Source organism: Mauremys mutica, chromosome 4 (assembly GCF_020497125.1).
Source record: "Mauremys mutica isolate MM-2020 ecotype Southern chromosome 4, ASM2049712v1, whole genome shotgun sequence".
NCBI lineage: Eukaryota > Metazoa > Chordata > Testudines > Geoemydidae > Mauremys > Mauremys mutica.
The window spans coordinates 156,927,255-156,938,791 of NC_059075.1; the positions used below are offsets into that span (position 1 = coordinate 156,927,255).

Consider the following 11,537-nt stretch of genomic DNA (forward strand, 5'->3'; position numbering starts at 1 on the left):
GCTTCTGCGGCGGGACGGGGAGGGGCGGGGCCGCCCTGCCTGGAGGGCTAGATAAGGGCAGGATGCGGGGCTGGGCGGGACCCACAGCTCGGGGCTGCGAGCGCCACCGCCCCAGCGCGCAGAGACCCGGGCAGGAGACTCGGGGGGAGCGGGATTGCCTGGGGGGCGGGAGAGCGGAGCAATGGGGGGGCTGGGAGCTGGGGGGATCCCACCGGGGCGGGTCCGGGAGCCCTGGGGCTGGGAGCTGGGGGGATCCCTCCGGGGGGAAGGGTGGGGAGCCCTGGGGCTGGGGGATCCCACCAGGGAGGGTCCGGGAGCCCTGGGGCTGGGAGCTGGGGGATCCCCCTGGGGGAAGGGTGGGGAGCCCTGGGGCTGGGGGATCCCACCAGGGAGGGTCCGGGAGCCCTGGGGCTGGGAGCTGGGGGGGATCCTTGCGGGGGAAGGGTGGGGAGCCCCAGGCTGGGAGCTGGGGGATCCCTCCGGGGGAAGGGTGGGGAGCCCCAGGCTGGGGGCTGGGGGATCCCTCCAGGGGAAGGGTGGGGAGCCCTGCGGCTGGGAGCTGGGGGGGGAAGCCCTGCGGGGGAAGGGTGGGGAGCCCTGGGGCTGGGGGGGAGCCCCAGGCTGGGAGCTGGGGGGATCCCTGTGGGGGAAGGGTGGGGAGCCCTGGGGCTGGGAGCTGGGGGGATCCCTGTGGGGGAAGGGTGGGGAGCCCTGGTGCTGGGAGCTGGGGGGGGGAGCCCCAGGCTGGGAGCTGGGGGGATCCCTGCGGGGAAGGGTGGGGAACCCTGGGGCTGGGAGCTGGGGGATCCTTCTGGGGGAAGGGTGGGGAGCCCTGGGGCTGGGAGCTGGGGGGATCCCACAGGGGAGGGTCCGGGAGCCCTGGGGCTGGGAGCTGGGGGGATCCCACCGGGGACAGTCCAGGAGCCCTGGGGCTGGGGGGATCCCTCCAGGGGAAGGGTGGGGAGCCCTGGGGCTGGGAGCTGGGGGGATCCCTGGGGGGGAAGGGTGGGGAGCCCTGGGGCTGGGAGCTGGGGGATCCCTCTGGGGGAAGGGTGGGGAGCCCTGGGGCTGGGAGCTGGGGGGATCCCTCTGGGGGAAGGGAGGGGAGCCCTGGTGCTGGGAGCTGGGGGGGGGAGCCCCAGGCTGGGAGCTGGGGGGATCCCTGCGGGGAAGGGTGGGGAACCCTGGGGCTGGGAGCTGGGGGATCCCTCTGGGGGAAGGGTGGGGAGCCCTGGGGCTGGGAGCTGGGGGGATCCCACAGGGGAGGGTCCGGGAGCCCTGGGGCTGGGAGCTGGGGGGATCCCACCGGGGACGGTCCGGGAGCCCTGGGGCTGGGGGGATCCCACCAGGGGAAGGGTGGGGAGCCCCAGGCTGGGAGCTGGGGACCCGTGCCCCATTGCCAGTACATAGGACGGCTCCCACCTGTCACCCGTGTGTTTCAGGCTGGAGGTCGCTGTCCCAGCTCCCTACAGGGTCTCTTGGCCCAGCGAGTTTCTCTCTGCTCTGGGGTCTGGCTCGGTTCAGGCCGGCCCGGAGGTGGGTGATGGCTCAGCGCTGGCCGGGTCCCAGCTTCCAGGGGCTCTGAGCTCGGCCCATCAAGTGGTGGCGTCGGCCCACCTGGAAACCTGCCCACCTGGGGTTTGTTCAGGGGCCCGGGGGTGTCAGAGCCAGGAGCCGCTCCGGTTCCCCCAGCCGGCCACGCACCCCTCAGCAGAGAGGGACAGAAATGCCCCACACTTCCCAGGGGCAATTAATTTGTTTTGAATCTCCTGCAAACCTTTCCTGGCTTTTCATCCCACAGCGGGAACCTGCCCTGCTGCGGGAGTTTCCTCTCTCCTCAGAAATCAAAGGGTTTTGTTGAAAACAGGAAGTTTGACTTTTTTGAAAATGATAAACTGGAAAATTTAAATTTGGTGGGAAATTGTCATTTTGGTCAAGAAGCCGCTACAAAAAACTGTGGCCCAGTTCTGACCAGGCCCCGGGCCCAGCCCGAACTCCGCTGCTAGTGAGAGAACGATGACAGATGAAGGGAAGTGCACTCCAGCAGTGCACTCGGTCCCGGGGGGAGGGAGGGTGCATGACATCACCCCGCTCACCCGCACACCCGGCTTCCTGCTACTTTTATTATTTGTTCTTTGCCTCGCGGTGGCGCCCCAGGACCCCCGGCCGGGATCAGGGCCTTGTCGTGCCAGGGGCTGCACGAGACGTCCCTGCCCCGAGACGCGTACAGTCTCAGCACGAGGAGAGACGCTAGGCGGCTGGAGACAGAGACACGGGACTGCGCTCCGCGTGATAGACACGCTCAGGGCTCCTGCAGATCTTTGCGAAATTCCCACCGGTTGTGAATTGAATTTCACCCTCCTGCTCTGTGTCTCGGACCGTCTAACGCCCAGCACGTCCTTCGGATGGTCCCTCTCCCTCCCTCCCTCCCTCCCGCTCGGGCCGCGGCCGATTCGCCTTTGCTGGTGTGGAAGGGACGATTCTGCAACGTTCTTTGGGGCACCGAGGTCTGTAAACGAGTCCCTCGGGAATTAATCAAAGGCCTTCGCTTCTGTCCCACCTGAGACGTTCCCAGGCTGCAAATCCCCCGCCTCAAGGCCCGGTCCAGAGCCTGCGTCCCCGTGTCCGCCCCAAAGCCAAACCCGGAGAGGAACGGGGCTGAGGAAAGCCACATCGGAGAACAGGCAGCACCAGGCCCTACACCAAAGCCTGGGTAGAAACGTCCGATCTCCAGCGAACGCAGAAGCAGGACGTGTGGCCAGTTTAGGAGGGAAGCTGATTTCTGCTGAGTTGTGTTTAAACAGCTGCCCCAGCCCATGTGGGAGTTAAATCCTGAGCCCAAACGCTGTTACCAACACGACTATTATTGTCTGTGTTACAGCAGCACCTCGCAGCGACCGCCGAGATCAGGGCCCCCGGCACACCTGGTGCTGAGCAGACCCCCCCAATCAGGGGTAGGGCCCCCATCATACCGGGGTCTGTGCAGACCCCCCCGATCAGGGGTCGGGGCCCCCATCATACCGGGGTCTGCACAGACCCCCCTGATCAGGGGTCGGGGCCCCCATCATACCGGGGTCTGCACAGACACCCCCCCAGATCAGGATAGGGGCCCCCGTCATGTCAGGTGCCGTGCAGACCCCCAGACACACCGGGATCGGGCCCCCCCTCACTCCCCCTCCAGCTCCGAGCCAGCCGAAGTGACAACAGTGAGCGAAATCCCAAACCGAAAGTGAAAGGCAAAGGCGGAGCCAGCCAGGCCAGGCAGATCTCAGTGCGCCGGCTGCAGCTGAATCGTGCCCAGCATTAAACAAACCCAGCCCCAAACGCACTCACTGTAAGCGGCTTGGCAACGTTTAAAACACCCCCCAGCCCAGGGTGGGGGCCCCGTAGGGCTGCCAACTTTCTAACTGCACAAACCCGAGCCCCCTTGCGCCCGCCCCCCCGAGGCCCCGGCCCCGCGCCTGTCCCCACTAGGGCCTTGTAGGTGGGCTAGGCCAGGCCCGTCTGGCCCCAGAGCCGCCCCAAACAGCCGTTCCCCTGCCCCCCTCCGGGGCCAGAACAGGACCCCGGCAGCCCCCAGCTGAATCCGCCTACACAGAGCCGGGTTCAGTCTGTGTCTGCAGCTGGCCTGGCCTGGCCTGTGCTGGGAAGGGGGTCGAGGGCCTGACACAGCAGCCCAGTGCCAGGGACCCCAGGCTGGCAGGGCCAGCGGGCTCGGGGGGACCCCGGCACATCCCCTGGCTCCCCACAACGGGGGGGCCCAACCCATCACAGACGGGTTTGGGGCTGGAGGGTTTGTTTGGTGCAGCCGAGGGACAGATGGGGATGACGGGGTGGAGGGCTGGGCACCGCAGGGAGGTTGAAGGGAAAGTTTAAGGCTGAGGAGGACGTTTGGGGAGGGGGCTGGGGGGGAGATTTGGAGCACTGGGGACTGAGGGGCAGGGCTGGGGCTGTTGGGGGCAGAGAGGTTTGGGGCTGGGGGTGAGTAGATTGTTGGGGGTCAGCAGGGAAGGGCAGGGAGCTGGGTGGGGAGTTCATAGGGGGCAGGACGGGGGGGCTGATTGAGGGTGGGGGTGAAAGGATTTTGGGGAGGGGTTAAAGTGGGGCTGAGCAGACAGCGTGGGAGGGAGCGGGGGGGCGGGTTTGAGTTCTGGAGTTTGGGGAGGAGGAGTAAATGGGGCCTGAGGGGGGGTATATAGGATTGGGGGGCACGTTCTGTGGCTGGGGGGTTGAAGGGCTGTTAAGGGGACAGGGGCATGAGGGGACATGGGTTGGGGTGGGGTGGTCCCACGGGGCGGCTCTGGGACGCAGGTTGTGAGCTGTTGTCTGAATAAAGCCGCGGGTGATGCTCAGTCTGTGTCCTCGTCTGCGATGTGTGTGGTGGGGGTGAACCCCGCAGCTGGGCCCCCATCCCAGCCCCACACTCTCTGCACCTGGGGCGGTGGGACAGGCCCCCCGGGAGGGGAACGGGGGCTGCCCCATCCCAGGGGGTGCAGGGTCCGGCCCCTCTCCCTGCTGGGACGCTGCCGGGAGGGAGGAGAGGGTGTCCCGTGTCCGGGGCATTGGCCGAGGCCTGAGTGGGCTCGGGCAGCGCTGCCCCCGGGAAGGGGCGACTGTGACCCCAGGGGGGCGGAGCCCAGAGCCGGGTGGGGGTGAAATACCCCCAGGCTGGGGTCCCCACGGCGACCCAGAGCCGGGCTGGGGCAGGGACCCGCCCCCCAGGCCCGGCTGGGACAGCCCTACACGGGGGTCCTGGGGGTCCCTGGGTCCCGGCCCCACGAGGTCACCGGCTGCCCCAGGATAAAAACAACCCGGGCAGACGGTGCCGAAGTGCCTGGGGGGGGGGGATGGGACGGGACGTCCCAGCCAATCAGGGGGCTCCTGGCCACGTTCAGGGCTTATCGGGGCCCTGCCACACGGCTGGCCCTTTATCAGCGCAGCCCTGGCACTGCCGGTGCAGAGACGGTGCCTCCTGCCGCCCTGCGCGCACCCCCGGAGATGTGTCTGCGCGGGGCCGTGCTGGCCCTGTGCTGCGCGGCAGCTGGTGAGTACGGGGCCTGTCGCGCCGCAGGCCCCCGGGGTCTCCCCGAGATGGGCCCCTCGCTGCCTCGGGGTCTCCCCGAGACTGGCCCCTCGCTGCCCCTGTGACCTCCCCGAGATGGGCCCCTCGCTGCCCTGTGACTTCCCCTCGCTGCCCTGTGACTTCCCCTCGCTGCCCCAGGGTCTCCCCGAGACTGGCCCCTCGCTGCTCCGGGTCTCCCCGAGATGGGCCCCTCGCTGCCCTGGGGTTTCCCTGTGACCTCCCCGAGACCGGCCCCTCGCTGCCCTGTGACTTCCCCTCGCTGCCCTGGGGTCTCCCCGAGACTGGTCCCTCATTTCCCCGGGTTGCCCCTGTAACCTCCCCAAGACCAGCCTCTCACTGCCCCTGGGTCTCCCCAAGACTGGCCCCTTGCTGTCCCGGGGTTCCCCCTGGATCTGCCCAAGACTGGCAGGAGGGCGAGGGGGGCCGGGAGCCAGCTCGGGGGGGGGGGGATGAGAGCTGCCCCTGCTTCCCCACAGCAGGAGGGCCAGGCAGTTCCCCCCATCACCCCAGGGCAGGGTGTGGGGACCCCGACAGAGCTAGGGGGCAGGGCCAGGGGGCTGGAGAACGGCCCGGCCCGGGGAGATTCAAGGCCCAGCCAAAGCTTTGGGGGTGGTGGAAACTGTCCTGCAGGGAGCAGGGGCAACCCCACCCCAGGAGAGGTCCCTCCGCCCCAGAGGATGCTGGGAGTGAACCGGGCCCTACCCCCCAGAGGATGCTGGGAGTGAATGGGCCACCCCCCCCACCTCAGAGGATGCTGGGGGAGAATGGGGCACACACCCCTGCCCCAGAGGATGCTGGACATGAACGGGGCGCCCACCCCCTGCCCCAGAGGATGCTGGGGGAGAACGGCCCACCCCCTGCCCCAGAGGATGCTGGGGGAGAATGGGGCCCGCCCCCGCCCCAGAGGATGCTGGGAGTGAATGGGGCACCCCCCCGCCCCAGAGGATGCTGGGAGTGAACCGGGCCCTACCCCCCAGAGGATGCTGGGAGTGAATGGGGCACCCGGCTGGCGGGGCAGCAGGCGGGCCCATGGCAGACCAGCCCCGGCGGGGGTGACCCTGCCCCTCTCCCCACAGCGGCCTGGCTGCAGGTGTCGGTGGGCCCCTCGCCGGTGCGGGCGCGCCCCGGGCAGCGCGTGGTGCTGGAGTGCCTCGTCGGGGCCGACTACCCGCCCCTGGAGCTGGAGCTGGAGCAGCTGCAGGTGCGCTGGCGGCACGAGGGGCGCACGGTGCTGGAGTTCGCCGGGGCGGTGCGGGCGGCGCGGGCGGGGCTCAGCCTGGCCCAGGACGAGGTGAGGAACGGGAACGTCTCGCTGGTGCTGCAGCGCGTCACCGCCAGCGACAGCGGGGAGTGGACCTGCTACATCCTCTACCCGCCCGACCAGGCCCAGGGCAGCCTCACCCTGCGCGTGGCAGGTGAGCACGGGAGGGGGGGGGGGCAGAGCAGAACCAGCGCCCCCTGCTGGGGGGCAGCGACCCGCCGCATGGCCAGTTCTCCTGCCCCCACAGCGCCCCCTGCTGGGGGGCAGTGACCCGCCACACGGCCAGTTCTGCCCCCATAGCACCCCCTGCTGGGGGGCAGCGACCCACCCGCACAGCCAGTTCTCCTGCCCCTGCAGCGCCCCCTGCTGGGGGGCAGCGACCTACCCGCACAGCCAGTTCTGCCCCCATAGCGCCCCCTGCTGGGGGGCAGTGACCCGCCACACGGCCAGTTCTGCCCCCATGGCGCCCCCTGCTGGGGGGCACCAACCCACCCACACGGCCAGTTCTCCTGCCCCACAGCGCCCCCTGCTGGGGGGCACCGACCCACCCACACGGCCAGTTCTCCTGCCCCACAGCGCCCCCTGCTGGGGGGCACCCACCCGCCCACACGGCCAGTTCTCCTGCCCCCGCGGCGCCCCCTGCTGGGGGGCAGTGACCCACCTGCACGGCCAGTTCTCCTGCCCCCGCGGCGCCCCCTGCTGGGGGGCAGCGACCCGCCGCACGGCCAGTTCTCCTGCCCCCACAGCGCCCCCTGCTGGGAGGCACCCACCTGCCCGCATGGCCAGTCCTCCTGCCCCTGCAGCGCCCCCTGCTGGGGGGCAGTGACCCGCCACACGGCCAGTTCTGCCCCCATAGCGCCCCCTGCTGGGGGGCAGCGACCCACCCGCACAGCCAGTTCTCCTGCCCCCACAGCGCCCCCTGCTGGGGGCAGCGACCCGCCACACGGCCTGTCCTCCTGCCCCTGCAGCGCCCCCTGCTGGGGGGCACGACCCACCGCACGGCCTGTCCTCCTGCCCCCGCAGCGCCCCCAGCTGGGGGGCAGCGACCCACCTGCACAGCCAGTTCTCCTGCCCCCGCAGCGCCCCCTGCTGGGGGGCAGCGACCCGCCGCATGGCCAGTTCTCCTGCCCCACAGCGCCCCCTGCTGGGGGGCACCCACCCGCCCGCATGGCCAGTTCTCCTGCTCCCACAGCGCCCCCTGCTGGGGGGCAGCGACCCGCCGCACGGCCAGTTCTCCTGCCCCCACAGCGCCCCCTGCTGGGGGGCACCCACCCGCCCGCACGGCCGGTTCTCCTGCCCCCGCAGCGCCCCCTGCTGGGGGGCAGCGACCTGCCACATGGCCAGTTCTCCTGCCCCACAGCGCCCCCTGCTGGGGGGCACCCACCCGCCCACACGGCCAGTTCTCCTGCCCCTGCAGCGCCCCCTGCTGGGGGGCAGCGACCCACCTGCACAGCCAGTTCTCCTGCCCCCGAAGTGCCCCCTGCTGGGGGGCACCGACCCGCCGCACGGCCAGTTTTCCTGCTCCCGCAGCGCCCCCTGCTGGGGGGCAGCAACCCACCACACGGCCCATCCTCCTTCCCCCGCAGCGCCCCCTGCTGGGGGGCAGCGACCCACCTGCACGGCCAGTTCTGCCCCCATAGCACCCCCTGCTTAGGGGCACCGACCCGCCGCATGGCCTGTCCTCCTGCTCCCGCAGCGCCCCCTGCTGGGGGGCACCGACCCACCACAAGGCCAGTTCTCCTACCCCCCAGCACCCCCAGCTGGGGGGCAGCGACCCATCTGCATGGCCAGTTCTGCCCCCACAGCGCCCCGCTGCTTGGGGGCAGCGACCCACCTGCACGGCCAGTTCTCCTGCCCCTGCAGCGCCCCCTGCTGGGGGGCAGTGACCCGCCGCACGGCCAGTTCTCCTGCCCCACAGCGCCCCCTGCTGGGGGGCACCCACCCGCCCGCATGGCCAGTTCTCCTGCTCCCACAGCGCCCCCTGCTGGGGGGCACGACCCACCGCATGGCCTGTCCTCCTGCCCCCGCAGCGCCCCCAGCTGGGGGGCAGCGACCCACCTGCACAGCCAGTTCTCCTGCCCCCGCAGCGCCCCCTGCTGGGGGGCAGCGACCCGCCGCATGGCCAGTTCTCCTGCCCCACAGCGCCCCCAGCTGGGGGGCACCCACCCGCCCGCATGGCCAGTTCTCCTGCTCCCACAGCGCCCCCTGCTGGGGGGCAGCGACCCGCCGCACGGCCAGTTCTCCTGCCCCCACAGCGCCCCCTGCTGGGGGGCACCCACCCGCCCGCACGGCCGGTTCTCCTGCCCCCGCAGCGCCCCCTGCTGGGGGGCACGACCCACCAGCACAGCCAGTTCTCCTGCCCCCGCAGCGCCCCCTGCTGGGGGGCACCGACCCGCCGCACCGCCAGTTTTCCTGCTCCCGCAGCGCCCCCTGCTGGGGGGCAGCAACCCACCACACGGCCCATCCTCCTTCCCCCGCAGCGCCCCCTGCTGGGGGGCAGCGACCCACCTGCACGGCCAGTTCTGCCCCCATAGCACCCCCTGCTTAGGGGCACCGACCCGCCGCATGGCCTGTCCTCCTGCCCCCGCAGCGCCCCCTGCTGGGGGGCACCGACCCACCACACGGCCAGTTCTCCTACCCCCCAGCACCCCCAGCTGGGGGGCAGCGACCCATCTGCATGGCCAGTTCTGCCCCCACAGCGCCCCGCTGCTTGGGGGCAGCGACCCGCCGCACGGCCAGTTCTCCTGCCCCACAGCGCCCCCTGCTGGGGGGCACCAACCTGCCCCACGCCTCATACTGCCTGCACCCACCTGCCTTGCCAGTGCCCCAGCCCACTCCCCCATCACTGCCCTGTGGGATGAGGCCATGGCTGGAGTGGGGCAGGCTGCCGTGGGGCTGGGATCCCGCAGCGACCCTGACGCGGTGCTGTGCTGTTGTTGCAGACCCGACGGTGCCCCCCGACGCCTGCCCCCTGGGCGGGGGCGCCCCACGGCTGCGGCAGCTGGAGGAGGTGATCGGGGGCTGCGTGCGCTCGGCCAGTGAGCTGCAGCGGCACCTGGCCCGGCTGGCTGCCGAGGTGAAGGCGTGTCTGGGCAGCCCGGAGGCCGAGGAGAGCCCAGCCCGGGCACAGGCTGAGAGCGCCAACCAGACGGCACAGGCGTGAGCCCTCGGTCGTCCGCCCAGTGCCCGCTGGGCTCGCAGTGCCCCCGACACAGCTCCCGCAGCAATGGGGCTGAGATCCCTGGGGACAGATGGGGACACCCACGTCACAGCAACGGGGCCGGGGTTCCTGGGGACCGACGGGGACACCCACGTCACAGCAACGGGACCGGGATCCCCGGGGACCGACGGGGACACCCACGTCACAGCAACGGCTTCGCTTCTGCAGGGTGTGATAGCAAATTAGGGGGCTCGGGATCCTGCACGGAAATGGGGACACAGGCCCCGTCTCCCCTACGGGGCTCTGGGACGTGTCGAACTGCTGGGGCCACCAGGGGCCGGGTGTCAGATGGGGGTGGCCGGCTGGATACAGGGGCTGACGGCTGGGTGCCCATAGGGGGGTCTATTTGCTGGCTCTGCTGGCTGTGCCGCTGGGAGACCCCGGGTAGCGAGCTCGGCGGGGACAGCGGGGGTGGGGGGTGTCATGGGTCTACCCTCACTTGAAACTGGGCGGTTTCAAAGTGAGGACCCGCATGCCACCATGTCCTAGGTCTCACCCCCACTTTGAGCTTGTGGGTTCAAAGATGGGGACCTGACTTGGTTTCCCTCTAAACTAAAATCCTAGTTTAGATCTAGTAAGCTGCCACCATGTCACGGGATCTCACCCCCACTTTGAGCTTGTGGGTTCAAAGATGGGGACCCGCATGTATTCTGCCACCACCCTAACCCTTAGGGTGGGGTTCCTTCTCGCTGCCACCACTCAATTAGGAAATGTGAATTGAGACACAGTCCTTCCCCAAAATCCTAGGGGATTCCAAGAGCCCCAAATCCATGGAGTTCTTACACCCAGGAGAAACAAACCATTCCCCCTGCTTCCTCCCCCCTCCCTTTTCCTAGGAGAGATACCGGGATCCAACTACAGAGGGATACCTCCCCCTCCCCTTTCCCTGAGAATCCACCCAAGGAAAGACCAACAAGTCCTTAATAGAAAAGAAAAGAATTTATTAAGAGAACAAAAAGAAAATACAGAATCTCTATGAGCCCAAGCTGGACACTCATAGGGTATAACCTTATCAATCTCTGGAGAGAATCCCCTCTCCCCCTTTTCTCAGTAAAAGCAATATCAGCAAACAGGAATAAAGCATTTCCTTTAGCAAACACACAATTGCAAATGTAGAAATCAAATCATAAGACTAATTTGCCTTTCTAATTAATACTCACTATTAATTAGTAGAAACTACTCCAGGAGAACTTGGAGACATGACTGTCCTCTGTTAGGTCCAAAAACAGTTCTCACACAGACAAAGGCTTCCCTCCACAGAGATTTGAAAAAATCTTATCTCTGATTGGTCCTCTGGTCAGGTGGTCACCAGGTACTACATGTTAACCCTTTACAGGTAGACCTTAACCCTTAACTAACTACTTATGACACGCCCCCCAAATCGTCAGAGTGGGATCCACTGGCGGCGATTTCCTCCTAAACTGCAAAACCAACAGAGTAATAAACACATGCACTATTACATATACTACTAAGCATATAACATGTAAAGAACACTTTTTAGCCACTAGATTCTGGGAAACTTTCACGAGAGAGTGCATCAGCAACTTTGTTGGAAGCTCCTGAAATGTGCTGAATGTCAAAGTCAAAGTCTTGGAGAGCTAAGCTCCAGCGGAGAAGTTTCTTGTTGTTTCCCTTGTTGGTGTGCAGCCACTTTAGCGCAGCATGGTCAGTTTGTAGCTGGAACTGCCGGCCCCAAACGTATGGGCGTAGCTTTTCCAAGGCATACACAATGGCGTAACATTCTTTTTCACTGATGGACCAGTGGCTTTCCCTCTCAGACAGTTTCTTGCTGAGAAACACGACAGGATGGAAGTTGTGATCCGGTCCTTCCTGCATTAGTACCACTCCTACCCCACGTTCAGATGCATCGGTGGTAACTAGGAAGGGTTTGTCAAAGTCCGGGGCCCTTAATACAGGGTCCGACATGAGCATCGCCTTAAGCTGGGTAAAGGCTTTCTGACAGTCATCAGTCC

The 11,537-nt window shown here is 67.6% G+C and overlaps 1 protein-coding gene across 1 annotated transcript; it reads left to right on the top strand.

Annotated features, from left to right (window-relative positions):
* Nucleotides 1–4,953: 4,953 nt before the first annotated feature.
* On the top strand, nucleotides 4,954–9,960 carry LOC123370161. Its single transcript, XM_045016437.1, has 3 exons — nucleotides 4,954–5,044; nucleotides 6,160–6,498; nucleotides 9,287–9,960. The coding sequence occupies exons 1-3, from the start codon at nucleotides 4,999–5,001 to the stop codon at nucleotides 9,505–9,507; spliced, it is 606 nt and encodes a 201-aa protein (XP_044872372.1). The 5' UTR covers nucleotides 4,954–4,998; the 3' UTR covers nucleotides 9,508–9,960.
* Nucleotides 9,961–11,537: the final 1,577 nt, after the last annotated feature.

What these genes read in the sequence shown, in the direction of transcription:
- LOC123370161 (XM_045016437.1), top strand. Translation starts at nt 4,999, where the DNA reads ATGTGTCTGCGCGGGGCCGTGCTGGCCCTGTGCTGCGCGGCAGCTG. An exon ending in CCTGTGCTGCGCGGCAGCTG is followed by an intron (nt 5,045 to 6,159) that starts GTGAGTACGGGG and finishes CTCTCCCCACAG; the next exon opens with CGGCCTGGCTGCAGGTGTCG. An exon ending in CCTCACCCTGCGCGTGGCAG is followed by an intron (nt 6,499 to 9,286) that starts GTGAGCACGGGA and finishes CTGTTGTTGCAG; the next exon opens with ACCCGACGGTGCCCCCCGAC.